We start from the raw sequence: 23,196 nt of genomic DNA, 5'->3' as shown, positions 1-23,196 counted from the left end.
CAGAAGTGGGTTTACCTGTTCTGGTGTTCTGTAACCAGAAGTGGGTTTACCTGTTCAGCTGTTCTGTAACCAGAAGTGGGTTTACCTGTTCAGGTGTTCTGTAACCAGAAGTGAGTTTACCTCTACAGGTGTTCTGTAACCAGAAGTGAGTTTACCTGTTCAGGTGTTCTGTAACCAGAAGTGAGTTTACCTCTACAGGTGTTCTGTAACCAGAAGTGAGTTTACCTGTTCAGCTGTTCTGTAACCAGAAGTGAGTTTACCTGTTCAGGTGTTCTGTAACCAGAAGTGAGTTTACCTGTTCAGGTGTTCTGTAACCTGAAGTGGGTTTACCTGTTCAGGTGTTCTGTAACCAGAAGTGAGTTTACCTGTTCAGCTGTTCTGTAACCTGAAGTGGGTTTACCTGTTCAGGTGTTCTGTAACCAGAAGTGAGTTTACCTGTTCAGGTGTTCTGTAACCAGAAGTGAGTTTACCTGTTCAGGTGTTCTGTAACCAGAAGTGGGTTTACCTGTTCAGGTGTTCTGTAACCTGAAGTGGGTTTACCTGTTCAGCTGTTCTGTAACCAGAAGTGGGTTTACCTGTTCAGCTGTTCTGTAACCAGAAGTGGGTTTACCTGTTCAGGTGTTCTGTAATCAGAAGTGGGTTTACCTGTTCAGGTGTTCTGTAACCAGAAGTGGGTTTACCTGTTCAGGTGTTCTGTAATCAGAAGTGAGTTTACCTGTTCAGGTGTTCTGTAACCAGAAGTGGGTTTACCTGTTCAGGTGTTCTGTAACCTGAAGTGGGTTTACCTGTTCAGGTGTTCTGTAACCAGAAGTGGGTTTACCTGTTCAGCTGTTCTGTAACCAGAAGTGGGTTTACCTGTTCAGCTGTTCTGTAACCAGAAGTGGGTTTACCTGTTCAGCTGTTCTGTAACCAGAAGTGGGTTTACCTGTTCAGGTGTTCTGTAACCAGAAGTGGGTTTACCTGTTCAGCTGTTCTGTAACCAGAAGTGGGTTTACCTGTTCAGGTGTTCTGTAACCAGAAGTGGGTTTACCTGTTCAGGTGTTCTGTAACCAGTAGTGGGTTTACCTGTTCAGGTGTTCTGTAACCAGAAGTGGGTTTACCTGTTCAGGTGTTCTGTAACCAGAAGTGAGTTTACCTGTTCAGGTGTTCTGTAACCAGAAGTGAGTTTACCTGTTCAGGTGTTCTGTAACCAGAAGTTGGTTTACCTGTTCAGGTGTTCTGTAACCAGAAGTGGGTTTACCTCTACAGGTGTTCTGTAACCAGAAGTGAGTTTACCTGTTCAGGTGTTCTGTAACCAGAAGTGGGTTTACCTGTTCAGCTGTTCTGTAATCAGAAGTGGGTTTACCTCTACAGGTGTTCTGTAACCAGAAGTGAGTTTACCTGTTCAGGTGTTCTGTAACCAGAAGTGGGTTTACCTGTTCAGCTGTTCTGTAACCAGAAGTGGGTTTACCTCTACAGGTGTTCTGTAACCAGAAGTGGGTTTACCTGTTCAGCTGTTCTGTAACCTGAAGTGGGTTTACCTCCACAGCTGTTCTGTATCCTGAAGTGGGTTTACCTCTACAGCTGTTCTGTAACCAGAAGTGGGTTTACCTGTTCAGGTGTTCTGTAACCAGAAGTGGGTTTACCTGTTCAGCTGTTCTGTAACCAGAAGTGGGTTTACCTGTTCAGGTGTTCTGTAACCAGAAGTGGGTTTACCTGTTCAGCTGTTCTGTAACCAGAAGTGGGTTTACCTGTTCAGGTGTTCTGTAACCAGAAGTGGGTTTACCTGTTCAGGTGTTCTGTAACCAGAAGTGGGTTTACCTGTTCAGGTGTTCTGTAACCAGAAGTGGGTTTACCTGTTCAGCTGTTCTGTAACCAGAAGTGGGTTTACCTGTTCAGGTGTTCTGTAACCAGAAGTGGGTTTACCTGTTCAGGTGTTCTGTAACCAGAAGTGGGTTTACCTGTACAGGTGTTCTGTAACCAGAAGTGGGTTTACCTCCACAGGTGTTCTGTGATATGAAGACGAGAGGTGGGGGCTGGACCGTGCTGCAGCATCGTAGAGACGGAGCTGTGGATTTCCACCGTGGATGGAAGGATTACAAGATGGTATGTTCACTAGAACCTAAACACAAGATGGTATGTTCACTAGAACCTAACACAAGATGGTATGTTCACTAGAACTTAAACACAAGATGGTATGTTCACTAGAACCTAACCACAAGATGGTATGTTCACTAGAACCTAACACAAGATGGTATGTTCACTAGAACCTAAACACAAGATGGTATGTTCACTAGAACCTAAACACAAGATGGTATGTTCACTAGAACCTAACACAAGATGGTACGTTCACTAGAACCTAACACAAGATGGTATGTTCACTAGAACCTAAACACAAGATGGTATGTTCACTAGAACATAACACAAGATGGTGTGTTCACAAGATGGTGCGGTCACTAGAACCTAAACACAAGATGGTATGTTCACTAGAACCTAACACAAGATGGTGTGTTCACTAGAACCTAAACACAAGATGGTGTGTTCACTAGAACCTAAACACAAGATGGTACGTTCACTAGAACCTAAACACAAGATGGTATGTTCACTAGAACCTAACCCAAGATGGTATGTTCACTAGAACCTAAACACAAGATGGTATGTTCACTAGAACTTAAACACAAGATGGTATGTTCACTAGGACTTAAACACAAGATGGTATGTTCACTAGAACTTAAACACAAGATGGTATGTTCACTAGGACTTAAACACAAGATGGTATGTTCACTAGAACCTAAACACAAGATGGTATGTTCACTAGAACCTAAACACAAGATGGTATGTTCACTAGAACCTAACACAAGATGGTATGTTCACTAGAACCTAAACACAAGATGGTGTGTTCACTAGAACCTAAACACAAGATGGTACATTCACTAGAACCTAACACAAAATGGTATGTTCACTAGAACCTAAACACAAGATGGTATGTTCACTAGAACCTAAACACAAGATGGTGTGTGCACTAGAACTTAAACACAAGATGGTATGTTCACTAGAACCTAAACACAAGATGGTGTGTTCACAAGATGGTGCGGTCACTAGAACCTAAACACAAGATGGTATGTTCACTAGAACCTAACACAAGATGGTGTGTTCACTAGAACCTAAACACAAGATGGTGTGTTCACTAGAACTTAAACACAAGATGGTATGTTCACTAGAACCTAACACAAGATGGTGTGTTCACTAGAACCTAAACACAAGATGGTATGTTCACTAGAACCTAAACACAATATGGTATGTTCACTAGAACCTAACACAAGATGGTATGTTCACTAGAACCTAACACAAGATGGTGTATTCACAAGATGGTACGGTCACTAGAACCTAAACACAAGATATTATGTTCACTAGAACCTTAACACAAGATGGTATGTTCACTAGAACCTTAACACAAGATGGTATGTTCACTAGAACCTAACACAAGATGGTATGTTCACTATAACTTAAACACAAGATGGTATGTTCACTAGAACTTAAACACAAGATGGTGTATTCACAAGATGGTATGTTCACTAGAACCTAAACACAAGATGGTATGTTCACTAGAACTTAAACACAAGATGGTATGTTCACTAGAACCTAACACAAGATGGTATGTTCACTAGAACTTAAACACAAGATGGTATGTTCACTAGAACTTAAACACAAGATGGTATGTTCACTAGAACCTAAACACAAGATGGTATGTTCACTAGAACCTAACACAAGATGGTATGTTCACTAGAACCTAACACAAGATGGTATGTTCACTAGAACCTAAACACAAGATGGTATGTTCACTAGAACCTAAACACAAGATGGTATGTTCACTAGAACCTAAACACAAGATGGTATGTTCACTAGAACCTAAACACAAGATGGTATGTTCACTAGAACCTAAACACAGGATGTCAAACAAGTATTCTTTGGTAGGTCATTGTAAGCGGAGACCTCTTCTGTAGTATTTCATTGAAATAGTAGGCAGAGGCTGGATTGTCTGTTACTAAGGCAGACTCTTTCACATTACATTCATCTCGAAACACAAGCAGTCTTTTTCTGTATGTCATTCAAATATCTAACATCATTTGTTTTAATAAAGTCAGACTTTTTCCCCCCGTGTGTTATCATGGACAACTGTAGAACGTCATTTATTTAGTTTGGGAATTTGTTTTTGTCACAGACTTCATCCAAAATCAAGATAGCAAAGTCTCTGAACCACAGGTGCGTTGTTATAACAGGTTGTCGGATCAGGGGGGGGGGGGCGGGGGTGGTCCTGGATTCATCACTCTGACTAGACAGCAGGTTTCAATCAATCTAAGGCGGGGTGGACGAGAGGGTTAGGACTGGGGAGGCGTGGGATACAGACAGATCTGGGATCTGGGATCACCCTGGTTGTTTTGGTAGGCCACCCCGCTTGTTCCCCTACGACACTCCCTGTTGTTGCACCTGCACTCTCTCTGTCTCTCCCTGACGGTGTCCGACCCCTACACACACTCATCACACATCAGAGGCTCTCACAAACAGACAGACAGACAGACAGACAGACAGACAGACAGACAGACAGACAGACAGACAGACAGACAGACAGACAGACAGACAGACAGACAGACAGACAGACAGACAGACAGACAGACAGACAGACAGACACACAGACAGACACACAGACAGACACACAGACACACACACACAGACACACACAGCCACACACAGACACACACAGCCACACACAGCCACACACAGCCACACACACACAGCCACACACAGCCACACACACACACACACACACACACACACACACACACACACACACACACACACACACACACACACACACACACACACACACACACACACACACATACACACACACACACACACACACTCGAGTACTGGGGGTCCTAGAGAGACTAGTTAACATGATCAGTAGAGATCCCACCATGTAGAGTAATGGGGGTCCTAGAGAGACTAGTTAACACGATCAGTAGAGATCCCACCATGTAGAGTAATGGGGGTTAAAGAGAGACTAGTTAACATGATCAGTAGAGATCCCACCATGTAGAGTACTGGGGGTTAGAGAGACTAGTTAACATGATCAGTAGAGATCCCACCATGTAGAGTACTGGGGGTTAAAGAGAGACTAGTTAACAGGATCAGTAGAGATCCCACCATGTCGAGTAATGGGGGTTAAAGAGAGACTAGTTAACAGGATCAGTAGAGATCCCACCATGTAGAGTACTGGGGGTTAAAGAGAGACTAGTTAACAGGATCAGTAGAGATCCCACCATGTAGAGTACTGGGGGTTAAAGAGAGACTAGTTAACAGGATCAGTAGAGATCCCACCATGTCGAGTACTGGGGGTTAAAGAGAGACTAGTTAACAGGATCAGTAGAGATCCCACCATGTAGAGTACTGGGGGTTAAAGAGAGACTAGTTAACAGGATCAGTAGAGATCCCACCATGTCGAGTACTGGGGGTTAAAGAGAGACTAGTTAACAGGATCAGTAGAGATCCCACCATGTAGAGTACTGGGGGTTAAAGAGAGACTAGTTAACAGGATCAGTAGAGATCCCACCATGTCGAGTACTGGGGGTCCTAGAGAGACTAGTTAACAGGATCAGTAGAGATCCCACCATGTAGAGTACTGGGGGTTAAAGAGAGACTAGTTAACAGGATCAGTAGAGATCCCACCATGTAGAGTACTGGGGGTTAAAGAGAGACTAGTTAACAGGATCAGTAGAGATCCCACCATGTAGAGTACTGGGGGTCCTAGAGAGACTAGTTAACATGATCAGTAGAGATCCCACCATGTAGAGTACTGGGGGTTAAAGAGAGACTAGTTAACAGGATCAGTAGAGATCCCACCATGTAGAGTACTGGGGGTTAAAGAGAGACTAGTTAACAGGATCAGTAGAGATCCCACCATGTCGAGTACTGGGGGTTAAAGAGAGACTAGTTAACAGGATCAGTAGAGATCCCACCATGTCGAGTACTGGGGGTCCTAGAGAGACTAGTTAACAGGATCAGTAGAGATCCCACCATGTAGAGTACTGGGGGTTAAAGAGAGACTAGTTAACAGGATCAGTAGAGATCCCACCATGTAGAGTAATGGGGGTTAAAGAGAGACTAGTTAACAGGATCAGTAGAGATCCCACCATGTAGAGTACTGGGGGTCCTAGAGAGACTAGTTAACATGATCAGTAGAGATCCCACCATGTAGAGTACTGGGGGTTAAAGAGAGACTAGTTAACAGGATCAGTAGAGATCCCACCATGTAGAGTACTGGGGGTTAAAGAGAGACTAGTAAACAGGATCAGTAGAGATCCCACCATGTAGAGTACTGGGGGTTAAAGAGAGACTAGTTAACATGATCAGTAGAGATCCCACCATGTAGAGTACTGGGGGTTAAAGAGAGACTAGTTAACAGGATCAGTAGAGATCCCACCATGTAGAGTACTGGGGGTTAAAGAGAGACTAGTTAACAGGATCAGTAGAGATCCCACCATGTAGAGTACTGGGGGTTAAAGAGAGACTAGTTAACAGGATCAGTAGAGATCCCACCATGTAGAGTACTGGGGGTTAAAGAGAGACTAGTTAACAGGATCAGTAGAGATCCCACCATGTAGAGTACTGGGGGTCCTAGAGAGACTAGTTAACAGGATCAGTAAAGATCCCACCATGTAGAGTACTGGGGGTTAAAGAGAGACTAGTTAACAGGATCAGTAGAGATCCCACCATGTAGAGTACTGGGGGTTAAAGAGAGACTAGTTAACAGGATCAGTAGAGATCCCACCATGTCGAGTACTGGGGGTTAAAGAGAGACTAGTTAACAGGATCAGTAGAGATCCCACCATGTAGAGTACTGGGGGTTAAAGAGAGACTAGTTAACAGGACCAGTAGAGATCCCACCATGTAGAGTACTGGGGGTTAAAGAGAGACTAGTTAACAGGACCAGTAGAGATCCCACCATGTAGAGTACTGGGGGTTAAAGAGAGACTAGTTAACAGGATCAGTAGAGATCCCACCATGTAGAGTACTGGGGGTTAAAGAGAGACTAGTTAACAGGACCAGTAGAGATCCCACCATGTAGAGTACTGGGGGTCCTAGAGAGACTAGTTAACAGGACCAGTAGAGATCCCACCATGTAGAGTACTGGGGGTTAAAGAGAGACTAGTTAACAGGATCAGTAGAGATCCCACCATGTAGAGTACTGGGGGTTAAAGAGAGACTAGTTAACAGGATCAGTAGAGATCCCACCATGTAGAGTACTGGGGGTTAAAGAGAGACTAGTTAACAGGATCAGTAGAGATCCCACCATGTAGAGTACTGGGGGTTAAAGAGAGACTAGTTAACAGGATCAGTAGAGATCCCACCATGTCGAGTACTGGGGGTTAAAGAGAGACTAGTTAACAGGATCAGTAGAGATCCCACCATGTAGAGTACTGGGGGTCCTAGAGAGACTAGTTAACAGGATCAGTAGAGATCCCACCATGTAGAGTACTGGGGGTTAAAGAGAGACTAGTTAACAGGATCAGTAGAGATCCCACCATGTAGAGTACTGGGGGTTAAAGAGAGACTAGTTAACAGGATCAGTAGAGATCCCACCATGTAGAGTACTGGGGGTTAAAGAGAGACTCGTTAACAGGATCAGTAGAGATCCCACCATGTAGAGTACTGGGGGTCCTAGAGAGACTATTTAACAGGATCAGTAGAGATCCCACCATGTAGAGTACTGGGAGTTAAAGAGAGACTAGTTAACAGGATCAGTAGAGATCCCACCATGTAGAGTACTGGGGGTCCTAGAGAGACTAGTTAACAGGATCAGTAGAGATCCCACCATGTCGAGTACTGGGGGTTAAAGAGAGACTAGTTAACAGGATCAGTAGAGATCCCACCATGTAGAGTACTGGGGGTCCTAGAGAGACTAGTTAACAGGATCAGTAGAGATCCCACCATGTAGAGTACTGGGGGTCCTAGAGAGACTAGTTAACAGGACCAGTAGAGATCCCACCATGTAGAGTACTGGGGGTCCTAGAGAGACTAGTTAACAGGACCAGTAGAGATCCCACCATGTAGAGTACTGGGGGTCCTAGAGAGACTAGTTAACAGGATCAGTAGAGATCCCACCATGTAGAGTACTGGGGGTCCTAGAGAGACTAGTTAACAGGATCAGTAGAGATCCCACCATGTAGAGTACTGGGGGTCCTAGAGAGACTAGTTAACAGGATCAGTAGAGATCCCACCATGTAGAGTACTGGGGGTCCTAGAGAGACTAGTTAACAGGACCAGTAGAGATCCCACCATGTAGAGTACTGGGGGTCCTAGAGAGACTAGTTAACAGGATCAGTAGAGATCCCACCATGTAGAGTACTGGGGGTCCTAGAGAGACTAGTTAACAGGATCAGTAGAGATCCCACCATGTAGCGTACTGGGGGTCCTAGAGAGACTAGTTAACAGGATCAGTAGAGATCCCACCATGTAGAGTACTGGGGGTCCTAGAGAGACTAGTTAACAGGATCACAACCACTACTAAAGGAGGACTGTTTGTCCCAGCTTCAGATCCTGCTGTATCCCACTGGTGTCCCAAATGTCACCCTTCTCCCTATATAGCGCACTACTTTTAACACGGGTTCATAGGTGGCCCATAGGACTCAGGTCCAAAGTAGTGCACTATATAGGTAATAGGGTGACATTTTGGACTCAGCCCGCAATGTTGTCCAATACTCAGCACAAACTTATCTTTGATGTTCTTCACTGCCATCAATAGTCATGATATACAGAAACTACACACGGAAGGGAAATGCATGATTCTCTTTGAGATCCTCGATTTAAATCACAGTCTGAGGATACGAGAGCCTCTGCTTCGGCTGTTTGATTAAAGGAGTAGTGCTGATTCACCTTCCTTCTGCAGCAGATTCATTGTTTGGTTTGGAAATGGAAAAGTCAGAGGACAACGATCGCGCTGCTAACGTGCCTTTTTCAATATATTTTTCTCAAGAACAATATTTTCACAAGTGGATGATAAATATTTGGCCCCAGTTGGAGCGTGGGAGTATGGAGCCTCTGTAGACGGAAGATAACGTGTGTGTGTGTGTGTGTGTGTGTGTGTGTGTGTGTGTGTGTGTGTGTGTGTGTGTGTGTGTGTGTGTGTGTGTGTGTGTGTGTGTGTGTGTGTGTGTGTGTGTGTGTGTGTGTGTGTGTGTACAGTACACAATGTTTAACCAACATTAGTTTAACGTTAGAGTAAAATCAGGCCTTCTGGACAGATAGTAAATGCTCCCAGACCTCATTCATATCTTCACATTTACGTAACCAACAAGAACTGGCAGACAGAGCCCACAGAGAGCCCACAGAGAGCCCACAGAGATAATACAGAGAGATACAGGGTCTGTAGTAGGTCAGAGAGGGATTGTCAGGAGTTATCAAGATTTTAACATTTGCCTTTTCACTTTCCTCAGTCAAAATCATTTATCTCTTCACTCATAATATCCATCAAGTCTCTTCCTCCCTCTCAACGGTAGAATTACATTTACATCTTAACACGTCTCTGTTGATGTCATCTGTACCCTCTGAAGCGACGTTAGTCATATGACCCTTCGTTCAGTTTGTCCTCTTTCTCTAACCGTACCCGTTGCAGGGTTTTGGGGATCCCTCGGGAGAGTACTGGGCAGGAAATGACCTCATCCATCTGCTGACCAGCTCCCAGGAGTACAGTCTCCAGGTGCAGCTGAAGGATGACGCGGGGAACGAGGCCTACTCCCACTACGATCACTTCTATATAGACGCAGAGGACAAAAACTACAGGTACCAGAATGCAATGCACCATCCCACAGCAAGGAAGGCCGAGAGTCAAATCAAATCAAACGTTATTTGTCACATGCTTCAAAAACTGTGTGGACTAACAGTGAAACGCTTACCTCCCAATAATGCAGAGAGAAAGAAAGATAAATAAAAGGAAAATAATAACACAAGGAATAAATACATTTTAGAGTAACACAATAAGTAACGATAACTTGGCTATATACAAGGGGTACCAGTACCGAGTCAATGATAACTAGGCTATATACAAGGGGTACCAGTACAGAGTCAATGATAACTAGGCTATATACAAGGGGTACCAGTACAGAGTCAATGATAACTTGGCTATATACAAGGGGTACCAGTACCGAGTCAATGATAACTTGGCTATATACAAGGGGTACCAGTACCGAGTCAATGATAACTTGGCTATATACAAGGGGTACCAATACCCGAATCAATGATAACTTGGCTATATACAATGGGTACCAATACCGAGTCAATGATAACTTGGCTATATACAAGGGGTACCAGTACCGAGTCAATGATAACTGGGCTATATACAAGGGGTACCATTACAGAGTCAATGATAACTAGGCTACAGTGGGGCAAAAAAGTATTTAGTCAGCCACCAATTGTGCAAGTTCTCCCACTTAAAAAGATGAGAGAGGCCTGTAATTGTCATCATAGGTACACTTCAACTATGACAGACAAAATGGGAAAAAAATCCAGAAAATCACATTGTAGGATTTTTTATGAATTTATTTGCAAATTATGGTGGAAAATAAGTATTTGGTCAACAACAAAAGTTTATCTCAATACTTTGTTATATACCCTTTGTTGGCAATGACAGAGGTCAAACGTTTTCTGTAAGTCTTCACAAGGTTTTCACACACTGTTGCTGGTATTTTGGCCCATTCCTCCATGCAGATCTCCTCTAGAGCAGTGATGTTTTGGGGCTGTTGCTGGGCAACACGGACTTTCAACTCCCTCCAAAGATTTTCTATGGGGTTGAGATCTGGAGACTGGCTAGGCCACTCCAGGACCTTGAAATGCTTCTTACGAAGCCACTCCTTCGTTGCCCGGGCGGTGTGTTTGGGATCATTGTCATGCTGAAAGACCCAGCCACGTTTCATCTTCAATGCCCTTGCTGATGGAAGGAGGTTTTCACTCAAAATCTCACGATACATGGCCCCATTCATTCTTTCCTTTACACGGATCAGTCGTCCTGGTCCCTTTGCAGAAATACAGCCCCAAAGCATGATGTTTCCACCCCCATGCTTCACAGTAGGTATGGTGTTCTTTGGAAGCAACTCAGCATTCTTTGTCCTCCAAACACGACGAGTTGAGTTTTTACCAAAAAGTTCTATTTTGGTTTCATCTGACCATATGACATTCTCCCAATCTTCTTCTGGATCATCCAAATGCTCTCTAGCAAACTTCAGACGGGCCTGGACATGTACTGGCTTAAGCAGGGGGACACGTCTGGCACTGCAGGATTTGAGTCCCTGGCGGCGTAGTGTGTTACTGATGGTAGGCTTTGTTACTTTGGTCCCAGCTCTCTGCAGGTCATTCACTAGGCCCCCCCGTGTGGTTCTGGGATTTTTGCTCACCGGTCTTGTGATCATTTTGACTCCACGGGGTGAGATCTTGAGAAATCTGAAATCGATGCTCTGTTCCAGGGTCAGTTTATTAAATTGCATGTAATCTATGAGTCGACATGCACTGCATACGATTTCCCCTAGATGTCAGTAAGCAGTGAGAATTGGAATGGTGTTGCTAGGCAGATCTGAGGCCATATAAAGGCTCTTGGAACCGGGGGTGCGCTCTTTTCAACGTTCGTCATGGCGCAAGTCAGACCTCAGGATGGCATTCTGAAAAGCTCTCGTTATAGGCCTTAGATATATCCGGCTCTGATTTTATTCGATATAGGTGTTAAAGACATCATAATGTAGTTATTTTAAACCGAGTTATATCAGTTTATATCAGTATATTGCGATTTTCGGATATTTCTTTGTGCTGCGTTATGAAGAGTTGGGCACGTCTGGGCCACATAGCTAATGTTTGCTGCTAATTCCTAAGTTGAAGATGACAATCTACAACCGAGCAACGATGATTCTGGACAAAGGACAACTTGCACAAGATTCTGATGGAAGCTCATCAAAAAGTAAGAACTATTTATGATGTTAATTCGTTGTTCTGTTGAAAAATGTAAAACTATTATTCCGCCATTAATTTCGGTGCGGTCTCGCTTTAGCGCACGCTGTATGTCGTAGTAACGTTAATTTTAAAAATCTAACACAGCGGTTGCATTAAGAACTAATGTATCTTTCATTTGCTGTCCAACCTGTATTTTTTAGTCAAGTTTATGATTAGTTATTGATTAGATTAGGTGCCTCTCCCAAGATTTCTCCCGACATTTTGTTGGCAGCTTGGCTACTATTCTCATTGTATAACCACGATTTGTGCCGCTAAATATGCACATTTTCGAACAAACAATATATGTATTGTGTAATATGATGTTATAGGACTGTCATCTGATGAAGCTTTGAGAAGGTTAGTGAAAAAATTAATATCTTTTGCTGGTTTATTCGCTATCGCTAACGTGCATGAATCAATGCTGCTGTGTGGTTGGCTATTGTAGTAAGCTAATATAATGCTAAATTGTGTTTTCGCTGTAAAACACTTAAAAAATCTGAAATATTGGCTGGATTCACAAGATCTTTGTCTTTCATTTGCTGTATGCTGTGTATTTTTCATAAATGTTTTATGATGAGTATTTAGGTAATTCACGTTGCTCTCTGTAGTTATTCTAGTTGCTTTGGTGAGAGTTGTGATGGTGGCTGCAATGTAAAACTATGATTTATACCTGAAATATGCACATTTTTCGAACAAAACATATGCTATACAATAAATATGTTATCAGACTGTCATCTGATGAAGTTGTTTCTTGGTTAGTGACTATTTATAGCTTTATTTGGTCGAATTTGTGATAGCTACCTATGCAGGAAAAAAATGGTGGAAAAAAAGAGTTGTGTATTTTGCTATGGTGGTTAGCTAATAGAAATACATATTGTGTCTTCCCTGTAAAACATTTATAAAATCAAAAATGATGGCTGGATTCACAAGATGTGTATCTTTCATTTGGTGTCTTGGACTTGTGATTTCATGAACATTTTATTATATGATATCCCTGTGGCTTTAGGCTAGGCTATGCTAGTCAGCTTTTTTGATGGGGGGGATCCCGGATCCGGGTTTGTGACTCGTCATTAAAGAAGAAGTTACAGGTCTGTGAGAGCCAGAAATCTTGCTTGTTTGTAGGTGACCAAATACTTATTTTCCACCATAATTTGCAAATAAATTCATTAAAAATCCTACAATGTGATTTTCTGGAATTTATTTTCTCATTTTGTCTGTCATAGTTAAGATGTACCTATGATGAAAATTACAGGCCTCTCTCATCTTTTTAAGTGGGAGAACTTGTACAATTGGTGGCTGACTAAATACTTTTTTGCCCCACTGTATATACAAGGGGTACCAGTACCGAGTCGATGCGCAGGGGTATGAGGTAATTGAGGAAGATACTGTATGTATATATACAGTAACTAGGCAACAGGATAGATAGTAAACAGTAGCAGCAGCGTACGTGATGAGTCAAAACAGTCAATGCAGGTAGTCCAGGTAGCTATTTGGTTAACTAACTATTTATCAGTCTTGTTTAGCAGTCTCATGTCTTGGGGGGGTAGAAGCTGGTCAGGGTCCTGTTGGTTCCAGACTTGTTGCACTCCGGTACCACTTGCCGTGCGGTAGCAGAGTGAACAATCTATGACTTGGGTGGCTGGAGTCTTCGACAATTGTTTGGGGCCTTCCTCTGACACCGCCTGGTATAGAGGTCCTGGATGGCAGGGAGCTCGGCCCCAGTGATGTACTGGGCCGTACGCACTTCCCTCTGTAGCGCCTTGCGGTCAGATTGCGGGTTCATAGGGAACGAAGTCCATATCTCACATTTACACTAAGTGAGATTTTATCCTCGATCAGTCTTACTATTGTGTTAAAACTCTTCTGTCGTGTTAAGCTCTTAGAGCTGTTGTCTCAATCAGATCCCAATCAGAAACTAAGTGGAAGGAACCCTGATTCTAGGGAGAGTTTGGTAAATAGTTGTGTTTCCGAAAGGCATATATGACCGGAGGTAATTGAATAAACCTGTTACTCTGTCAGTATTCCTCAAGTCTGTGGTGTAAACCCCTCCACTCAAACCCTGGCAAATCATCCAGCGTGATCCACACGTTTAACTGAGTTTTTCCCTCGCCTTTCTTATCGCCGGGTTGAAAGTAACAGGATGAAAGAGTAGATCATGTGATCTGTCTAGAAGAACCGCATCAGTGATGAGCTCAGCGGAAGGCTAGCCGACACTTTGCTGACTCCATCTCCCTTTCCATCGCCGCGGCTACTGCTGCCCCTGGGACAGCAACCCTTCAGAGGAGGAAAACAGGAACAAAGGGTGTATCCCAAATGGAACCCTATTCCCTATATAGTGCACTACTTTAGACTGGGTCCAGGCAAAAGTAGTACACTATGTAGGGAATAGGGTACCATTTGGGATGATAAAACCATTCAGCAGCAGCATGTGGCCTTCCAGAAACCTGCCAAGTCAAACAAAACTCCAATTAGTCCTCTCTCTCTCCACTACTAAAGCCCTACGGTGTTCTCTCTCCACTACTAAAGCCCTACGGTGTTCTCTCTCCACTACTAAAGCCCTACGGTGTTCTCTCTCCACTACTAAAGCCCTACGGTGTTCTCTCTCCACTACTAAAGCCCTACGGTGTTCTCTCTCCACTACTAAAGCCCTACGGTGTTCTCTCTCCACGACTAAAGCCCTACGGTGTTCTCTCTCCACTACTAAAGCCCTGATGTGGTATCTCTCTCTCCACTACTAAAGCCCTGATGTGGTATCTCTCTCCCCACTACTAAAGCCCTATGGTGGTCTCTCTCTCTCCACTACTAAAGCCCTTTGGCAGTCTCTCTCTCTCCACTACTAAAGCCCTTTGGCGGTCTCTCTCTCTCCACTACTAAAGGCCTTTGGCGGTCTCTCTCTCTCTCCACTACTAAAGCCCTGATGTGGTCTCTCTCTCTCCACTACTAATTCCCTGATGTGGTATCTCTCTCTCCACTACTAAAGCCCTGATGTGGTCTCTCTCTCTCCACTACTAAAGCCCTGATGTGGTCTCTCTCTCTCCACTACTAAAGCCCTGATGTGGTCTCTCTCTCTCCACTACTGAAGCCCGGATGTGGTCTCTCTCTCTCCACTACTAAAGCCCTGTTTTGGTATCGCTCTCTCCACTACTAAAGCCCTGATGTGGTATCTCTCTCTCCACTACTAAAGCCCTGATGTGGTCTCTCTCTCTCCACTACTAAAGCCCTGATGTGGTCTCTCTCTCTCCACTACTAAAGCCCGGATGTGGTATCTCTCTCCACTACTAAAGCCCTGATGTGGTCTCTCTCTCTCCACTACTAAAGCCCGGATGTGGTATCTCTCTCCACTACTAAAGCCCTGATGCGGTCTCTCTCTCTCCACTACTAAAGCCCTGATGTGGTCTCTCTCTCTCCACTACTAAAGCCCTGATGTGGTATCTCTCTCTCCACTACTAAAGCCCTGATGTGGTCTCTCTCTCTCCACTACTAAAGCCCGGATGTGGTCTTTCTCTCTCCACTACTAAAGCCCTGATGTGGTCTCTCTCTCTCCACTACTAAAGCCCTGATGTGGTCTCTCTCTCTCCACTACTAAAGCCCGGATGTGGTATCTCTCTCTCCACTACTAAAGCCCGGATGTGGTATCTCTCTCTCCACTACTAAAGCCCTGATGTGGTATCTCTCTCTCCACTACTAAAGCCCGGATGTGGTATCTCTCTCTCCACTACTAAAGCCCTGATGTGGTCTCTCTCTCTCCACTACTAAAGCCCTGATGTGGTATCTCTCTCTCCACTACTAAAGCCCGGATGTGGTCTCTCTCTCTCCACTACTAAAGCCCTGATGTGGTCTCTCTCTCTCCACTACTAAAGCCCTGATGTGGTCTCTCTCTCCACTACTAAAGCCCTGATGTGGTATCTCTCTCTCCACTACTAAAGCCCTGATGTGGTATCTCTCTCTCCACTACTAAAGCCCTGATGTGGTATCTCTCTCTCCACTACTAAAGCCCTGATGTGGTCTCTCTCTCTCCACTACTAAAGCCCTGTTTTGGTATCGCTCTCTCCACTACTAAAGCCCTGATGTGGTATCTCTCTCTCCACTACTAAAGCCCTGATGTGGTCTCTCTCTCTCCACTACTAAAGCCCTGATGTGGTCTCTCTCTCTCCACTACTAAAGCCCGGATGTGGTATCTCTCTCCACTACTAAAGCCCTGATGTGGTCTCTCTCTCTCCACTACTAAAGCCCTGATGCGGTCTCTCTCTCTCCACTACTAAAGCCCTGATGTGGTCTCTCTCTCTCCACTACTAAAGCCCTGATGTGGTCTCTCTCTCTCCACTACTAAAGCCCTGATGTGGTCTCTCTCTCTCCACTACTTAAGCCCGGATGTGGTCTCTCTCTCTCCACTACTAAAGCCCTGATGTGGTCTCTCTCTCCACTACTAAAGCCCTGATGTGGTCTCTCTCTCTCCACTACTAAAGCCCTGATGTGGTCTCTCTCTCTCCACTACTAAAGCCCGGATGTGGTCTCTCTCTCTCCACTACTAAAGCCCGGATGTGGTATCTCTCTCTCCACTACTAAAGCCCTGATGTGGTATCTCTTTCTCCACTACTAAAGCCCTATGGTGGTCTCTCTCTCTCCACTACTAAAGCCCTCTGGCGGTCTCTCTCTCTCTCCACTACTAAAGTCCTATGGTGGTCTCTCTCCACTACTAAAGCACTAGCTGATATCGCTAATGGATTTTGTCAACTCAGTGCCTCAACATAGAGGATTGTGATTTAGGCTAAGGTACTGATCCATTTAGGATTGAGGCTAACACAGAGTAGATTAAAAGGAATTTGATGGAGTGTTTGAAAAAGGCTGGAGGTATTTCACACAGTGATATTCTTTGTGATGAGTAACCACGTTACCTATACATTTAGATCCAGGATCATCCTTAAATAACCTAAAATCCTCAGTGTCTTGGCGCTATATTCATCCTACTCTGTGTGTGGCAAGCCCCCTGAATGGTGCTAGTGTTGGTGAGCTGTCAGACTTGTTTCCAACTCCTGCTGAGCAGCACTCCGTCTCACCTCGTTGAGTATGTGCTAGGTTCATTATCATGCTGAGAACACTGGCTCTCCGCTGGTTTCACTCTCCAGGGTTGGGTTCATTTAGGGACCTCCCCAGCCAGAGGCCTGTGGTGCTAGACTTTTACCCAGCCAATGCAGCCCCTACTCGGCCAAGGCATCCCATTCTCAAGCTTTCTCTGGCTAATTTAACCTTTTCTCAAGCTTTCTCTGGCTAATTCAACCTCTTCTCAAGCTTTCTCTGGCCAATAAAACCTCTTCTCAAGCTTTCTCTGGCCAATAAAACCTCTTCTCTAGCTTTCTCTGGCCAATAAAACCTTTTCTCAAGCTTTCTCTGGCTAATAAAACCTCTTCTCTAGCTTTCTCTGGCCAATATAATCTCTTCTCTAGCTTTCTCTGGCCAATATAACCTATTTTCTAGCCTTCTACATACAAGGCAACCCCTTATCCATATGTAACCCCTGCTCTGGACCAGTCCGGTCACCCAACCCAACCTCTTCCAACCAAGGAAGGCACCGAACCCTTCCCCCAGTGTTCCCAGGCCAAAGCAGCATCTTCTCCAGCCCCCTCTCAGGTCTGTCCCTGTAGCTAAGGCAGTCAGACCCATAGCCAGCCCCCTCTCCCATCTGTCCCTGTAGCTAAGGCAGTCAGACCAATAGCCAGCCCTTCTCCCATCTGTCCCTATAGCTAAGGCAGTCTCATATCCATAGCCAGCCCCCACTCCCATCTGTCCCTGTAGCTAAGGCAGTCAGACCAATAGCCAGCGCCCTCTCCGATCTGTCCCTGTAGCTAAGGCCGTCTCATATCCATAGCCAGCCCCCTCTCCCATCTGTCCCTGTAGCTAAGGCAGTCAGACCCATAGCCAACCCCTCTCCCATCTGTCCCTATAGCTAAGGCAGTCTCAGACCCATAGCCAGCCCCCTCTCCCATATGTCCCTGTAGCTAAGGCAGTCAGACCAATAGCCAGCGCCCTCTCCGATCTGTCCCTGTAGCTAAGGCCGTCTCATATCCATAGCCAGCCCCCTCTCCCATCTGTCCCTGTAGCTAAGGCAGTCTCATATCCATAGCCAGCCCCCTCTCCCATCTGTCCCTGTAGCTAAGGCCGTCTCATATCCATAGCCAGCCCCCTCTCCCATCTGTCCCTGTAGCTAAGGCAGTCAGACCCATAGCCAACCCCTCTCCCATCTGTCCCTATAGCTAAGGCAGTCTCAGACCCATAGCCAGCCCCCTCTCCCATATGTCCCTGTAGCTAAGGCAGTCAGACCAATAGCCAGCGCTCTCTCCGATCTGTCCCTGTAGCTAAGGCCGTCTCATATCCATAGCCAGCCCCCTCTCCCATCTGTCCCTGTAGCTAAGGCAGTCTCATATCCATAGCCAGCCCCCTCTCCCATCTGTCCCTGTAGCTAAGGCAGTCTCATATCCATAGCCAGCCCCCACTCCCATCTGTCCCTGTAGCTAAGGCAGTCAGACCCATAGCCAGCCCCCTCTCCCATCTGTCCCTGTAGCTAAGGCAGTCAGACCCATAGCCAACCCCCTCTCCCATCTGTCACTGTAGCTAAGGCAGTCTCAGACCCATAGCCAGCCCCCTCTCCCATATGTCCCTGTAGCTAAGGCAGTCAGACCAATAGCCAGCGCCCTCTCCAATCTGTCCCTGTAGCTAAGGCCGTCTCATATCCATAGCCAGCCCCCTCTCCGATCTGTCCCTGTAGCTAAGGCAGTCAGACCCATATAGCCAGCCCCCTCTCCCATCTGTCCCTGTAACTAAAGCAGTCTCATATCCATAACCAGCCCCCTCTCCGATCTGTCCCTGTAGCTAAGGCAGTCAGACCCATAGCCAGCCCCTCTCCCATCTGTCCCTGTAACTAAGGCAGTCTCATATCCATAGCCAGCCCCCTCTCCCATCTGTCCCTGTAGCTAAGGCAGTCTCATATCCATAGCCAGCCCCCTCTCCCATCTGTCCCTGTAGCTAAGGCAGTCAGACCCATAGCCAGTTCCCTCTCCCATTTGTCCCTGTAGCTAAGGCAGTCAGACCCATAGCCAGCCCCCTCTCCCATCTGTCCCTGTAGCTAAGGCAGTCTCAGACCCATAGCCAGCCCCCTCTCCCATCTGTCCCTGTAGCTAAGGCAGTCTCAGACCCATAGCCAGCCCCCTCTCCCATCTGTCCCTGTAGCTAAGGCCGTCTCATATCCATAGCCAGCCCCCTCTCCGATCTGTCCCTGTAGCTAAGGCAGTCATACCCATAGCCAGCCCCCTCTCCCATCTGTCCCTGTAACTAAGGCAGTCTCATATCCATAGCCAGCCCCCTCTCCCATCTGTCCCTGTAGCTAAGGCAGTCAGACCCATAGCCAGCCCCCTCTCCCATCTGTTCTTGTAACTAAGGCAGTCTCATATCCATAGCCAGCCCCCTCTCCGATCTGTCCCTGTAGCTAAGGCAGTCAGACCCATAGCCAGCCCCCTCTCCCATCTGTCCCTGTAGCTAAGGCAGTCAGACCAATAGCCAGCCCCCTCTCCCATCTGTCCCTGTAGCAAAGGCAGTCTCAGACCCATAGCCAGCCCCCTCTCCCATCTGTCCCTGTAGCTAAGGCAGTCAGACCCATAGCCAGCCTCCTCTCCCATCTGTCCCTGAAGCTAAGGCAGTCTCAGACCCATAGCCAGCCCCCTCTCCCATCTGTCCCTGTAGCTAAGGCAGTCAGACCCATAGCCAGCCCCCTCTCCCATCTGTCCCTGAAGCTAAGGCAGTCTCAGACCCATAGCCAGCCCCCTCTCCCATCTGTCCCTGTAACTAAGGCAGTCTCATATCCATGGAAATCTGAGGTTAGTAGTTTTTCAACTCATCGCCTATCGAATATACAGTGGGATATTGGTCATATTGCACTTCCTAAGGCTTCCACTAGATGTCAACAGTCTTTAGAACCCTGGTTGATGCTTCTACTGTGAAGGACGGGGGAATGAGGGCTCTTTGAGTCAGGGGTCTGGCAGAGTGCCATGAGCTGACCACGCGAGTTCACGTGAGAGTTAGCTTGCGTTCCATTGCATTTCTGAAGACAAAGGAATTCTCCGGTTGAAACATTATTGAAGATTTATGATAAAAACATCCTAGCTTAGCATCCGTTTCATCGTACCACTTCCGTATTGAGCGGGTCGCTGGTACTTCCTGTTTGAGATTTTGCTTGTAACGCAGGAATAAGAAGGATGAAGTCATGGTCAGATTTGCCAAATGGAGGGGCGAAGGAGAGCTTTGTACGCGTCTCTGTGTGTGGAGTGAAGGAGGTCTAAAAACAGCTTTGATCTCCAGCCCATCAGACTGTTAAACAGTCTCCACTAGCCGGCCTCTGCCCAGTACCCTGACCTGAACCTTAACCACTGTTCTAGCCGGCCACCACCCGGTACTCTACCCTGCACCTTAAAGACTGCCGCCCCTATGTACATAGAGTCATGAAACACTGGTCACTTTAAAACTGTTTACATACTGTTTTACCCACTTTATATATGTATAGACTGTACTCTAGTCATGGCTCATCCTCCTTGGTATTACGAAGCTGTTGGAGCTAGAAACACAAGCATTTAGCTGCACCTACAAAAACATCTGCCAATACGTGTACCCGACCAATACACTTTGATTTGATTTGAACCGACTTAATCTGGGTCTGGAAAACAGGACCTATGTGTTGACAGTTCTGGTCCGTTCCCTCTCCCAGTCTCCATGCCCAGGGATTCAGTGGTACTGCTGGCCGCACCAGTAGTCTGACCCAGCCTGGGACCCAGTTCAGCACCAAGGACCGAGACAACGACCGCTGCTCCTGCAAGTGTGCCCAGATGTCATCTGGAGGTATTCAGATCCCTGCTTCATCTTTCCCTACTTCCTATCTATCTTTCCTCTCACTTCCTGTTTCATCTTTCTCTCTTTCACTACTTTCTATCTATCTTTCCTCTCACTTCCTGTTTCATCTTTCTCTCTTTCACTACTTTCTATCTATCTTTCCTCTCACTTCCTGTTTCATCTTTCTCTCTTTCACTACTTTCTATCTATCTTTCCTCTCACTTCCTGTTTCATCTTTCTCTCTTTCACTACTTTCTATCTATCTTTCCTCTCACTTCCTGTTTCATCTTTCTCTCTTTCACTACTTTCTATCTATCTTTCCTCTCACTTCCTGTTTCATCTTTCTCTCTTTCCCTGCTTTTTATCTATCTTTCCTCTCACTTCCTGTTTCATCCTCATGTAAAGTTGTAGATGAACCTACATGAAATCACTTTTTATGACCTTTGACCTTTGACCACACTACCTACTTTTTCCTCTTTGTTCCATTCTCTCTCCACTAGGTCGGTGGCTTGAGGCGTGTGGTCCCTCTGCCCTCTCTCTTCCTGACCCCTGACCTCTAACCCCTGACCTCTCCACTCTCCACTAGGTTGGTGGTTTGAGGCTTGTGGTCCCTCTGCCCTCTCTCTCTCTTCCTGACCCCTGACCTCTCCCCTCTCCACTAGGTTGGTGGTTTGAGGCGTGTGGTCCCTCCAACCTGAACGGTATCTACTACGCTGGCGTCTCCAACGTGGTCCGTTACAACAGCATCAAGTGGTACTACTGGAAGGGCGCCAGCCTCATGGCTACCATGACTACCATGATGGTTCGACCCGCAGGCTTCTGAGGGATAACAGCTGCTACCATGACTACCATGATGGTTCGACCCGCAGGCTTCTGTGGGATAACAGCTGCGATAACTGATGATTTCAGCGGGAAGCGACTGATGACATCACCCTGACTGACTAAATTACTGACTGATGAGCAAATGATGAAGTTTGACAGACATTTGAGTGGAGATTTTAGAAATGTTTAATTGATGAACATTTTCAAAGTTTTTTTTTTCTCCAAAAATGTTTTCGGTTGGCCTCCCGAGTGGTGCCGTGGTCTAAGGCACTGCATCACAGTGCTAGCTGTGCCACTAGAGATTCTGGGTTCGAGTCCAGTCTCTGTGGCAGCCGGCCGCGACCGGGAGACCCATGGGGCGGCGCGCAATTGGCCCAGCGTCGTCCGAGTTAGGGAGGGTTTGGGATGTTCTTGTCCCATCGCGCTCTAGCTACTCCTGTGGCGGACCGGGCGCAGTGCACGCTGACCAGGTCACCAGGTGCACGGTGTTTCCTCTGACACATTGGTGCGGCTGGCTTCCGGGTTAAGTGGACATTGTGTCAAGAAGCAGTGCGGCTTGGTTGGGTTGTGTTTCAGAGGACGCACGGCTCTCGACCTTCGCCTCTTCCGAGTCCGTACGGGAGTTGCAGCGATGAGACAAGACTGTAACTACCAATTGGATACCACGAAGTTGGAGAGAAAAAGGGGTATTAAAAGATAAAAAAAATATAAAAACATGTATTCTGTTTTAGATATTTTTCCCACTAAAATGGCACATAGGCTTACAACATAAACATGTGTTTTTCTAATGTAATTGTACGTACTGTGACTTCAGAAAGTATTCCCTTGACTTATTCCACATTTTGTTGTGTTACAGCCTGACTTCTGAATGGATCAAACATATTTTTTCTCACCCATCTATGTACACACCATAATGACAAAGTGAAAATATGTTTTTAGAAATTGTAGCAAATTTTTGAAAATTAAATACGGAAATATCTAATTTTGCGTAAGTATTCACACCCCTAAGTCAATACTTTGTAGAAGCATCTTTGGCATCGATTACAGCTGTGAGTCTTTCTGGGTAAGTCTTTAAGAGCTTTCCGCACCCATTATTCCTTTCAAAATTCTTCCAGCTCTGTCAAATTGGCTGTTGACCATTGGTAGACAGTCATTTTCACATCTTGCCATAGATTTTCAAGTAGATTTAAGTCAAAACTGTAACTCGGCCACTCAGGAACATTCAATGTCGTCTTGGTAAGCAACTTCAGTGTAGATTTGTCCTTGTGTTTTAGGTAATTGTCCTGCCGAAAGGTGAATTTGTCTCCCAGTGTCTGGTGGATAGCAGACTGAACCAGGTTTTCATCTAGGATTTTACCTGTGCTTAGCTCCATTCCATTTCTTTTTGTCCTAAAAAACACCCAGTCCTTAATGATTACAAGCATACCCATAACATGATACAGCCAAAACTATGCTTGAAAATATGGAGAGTTGTACTCAGTAATG

At 45.7% G+C, this 23,196-nt stretch overlaps 1 protein-coding gene across 1 annotated transcript; it reads left to right on the top strand.

The window, feature by feature from the left end:
• Positions 1-1,983: 1,983 nt before the first annotated feature.
• Positions 1,984-21,981, top strand: LOC120039878 (angiopoietin-2-like; the record flags this gene model as incomplete). Its single annotated transcript, XM_038985221.1, has 4 exons — positions 1,984-2,085; positions 9,656-9,822; positions 20,768-20,898; positions 21,552-21,981. Coding segments are annotated over 4 exons (561 nt in total), but the record flags the coding sequence as incomplete, so codon positions are not given.
• Positions 21,982-23,196: the final 1,215 nt, after the last annotated feature.

The sequence above is a fragment of the Salvelinus namaycush genome, unplaced genomic scaffold (assembly GCF_016432855.1).
Source record: "Salvelinus namaycush isolate Seneca unplaced genomic scaffold, SaNama_1.0 Scaffold3053, whole genome shotgun sequence".
Classification (NCBI taxonomy): Eukaryota; Metazoa; Chordata; class Actinopteri; order Salmoniformes; family Salmonidae; genus Salvelinus; species Salvelinus namaycush.
The sequence above is the reverse complement of the archived record's forward strand: the minus strand, read 5'-3'. Positions and strand labels throughout refer to the sequence as shown.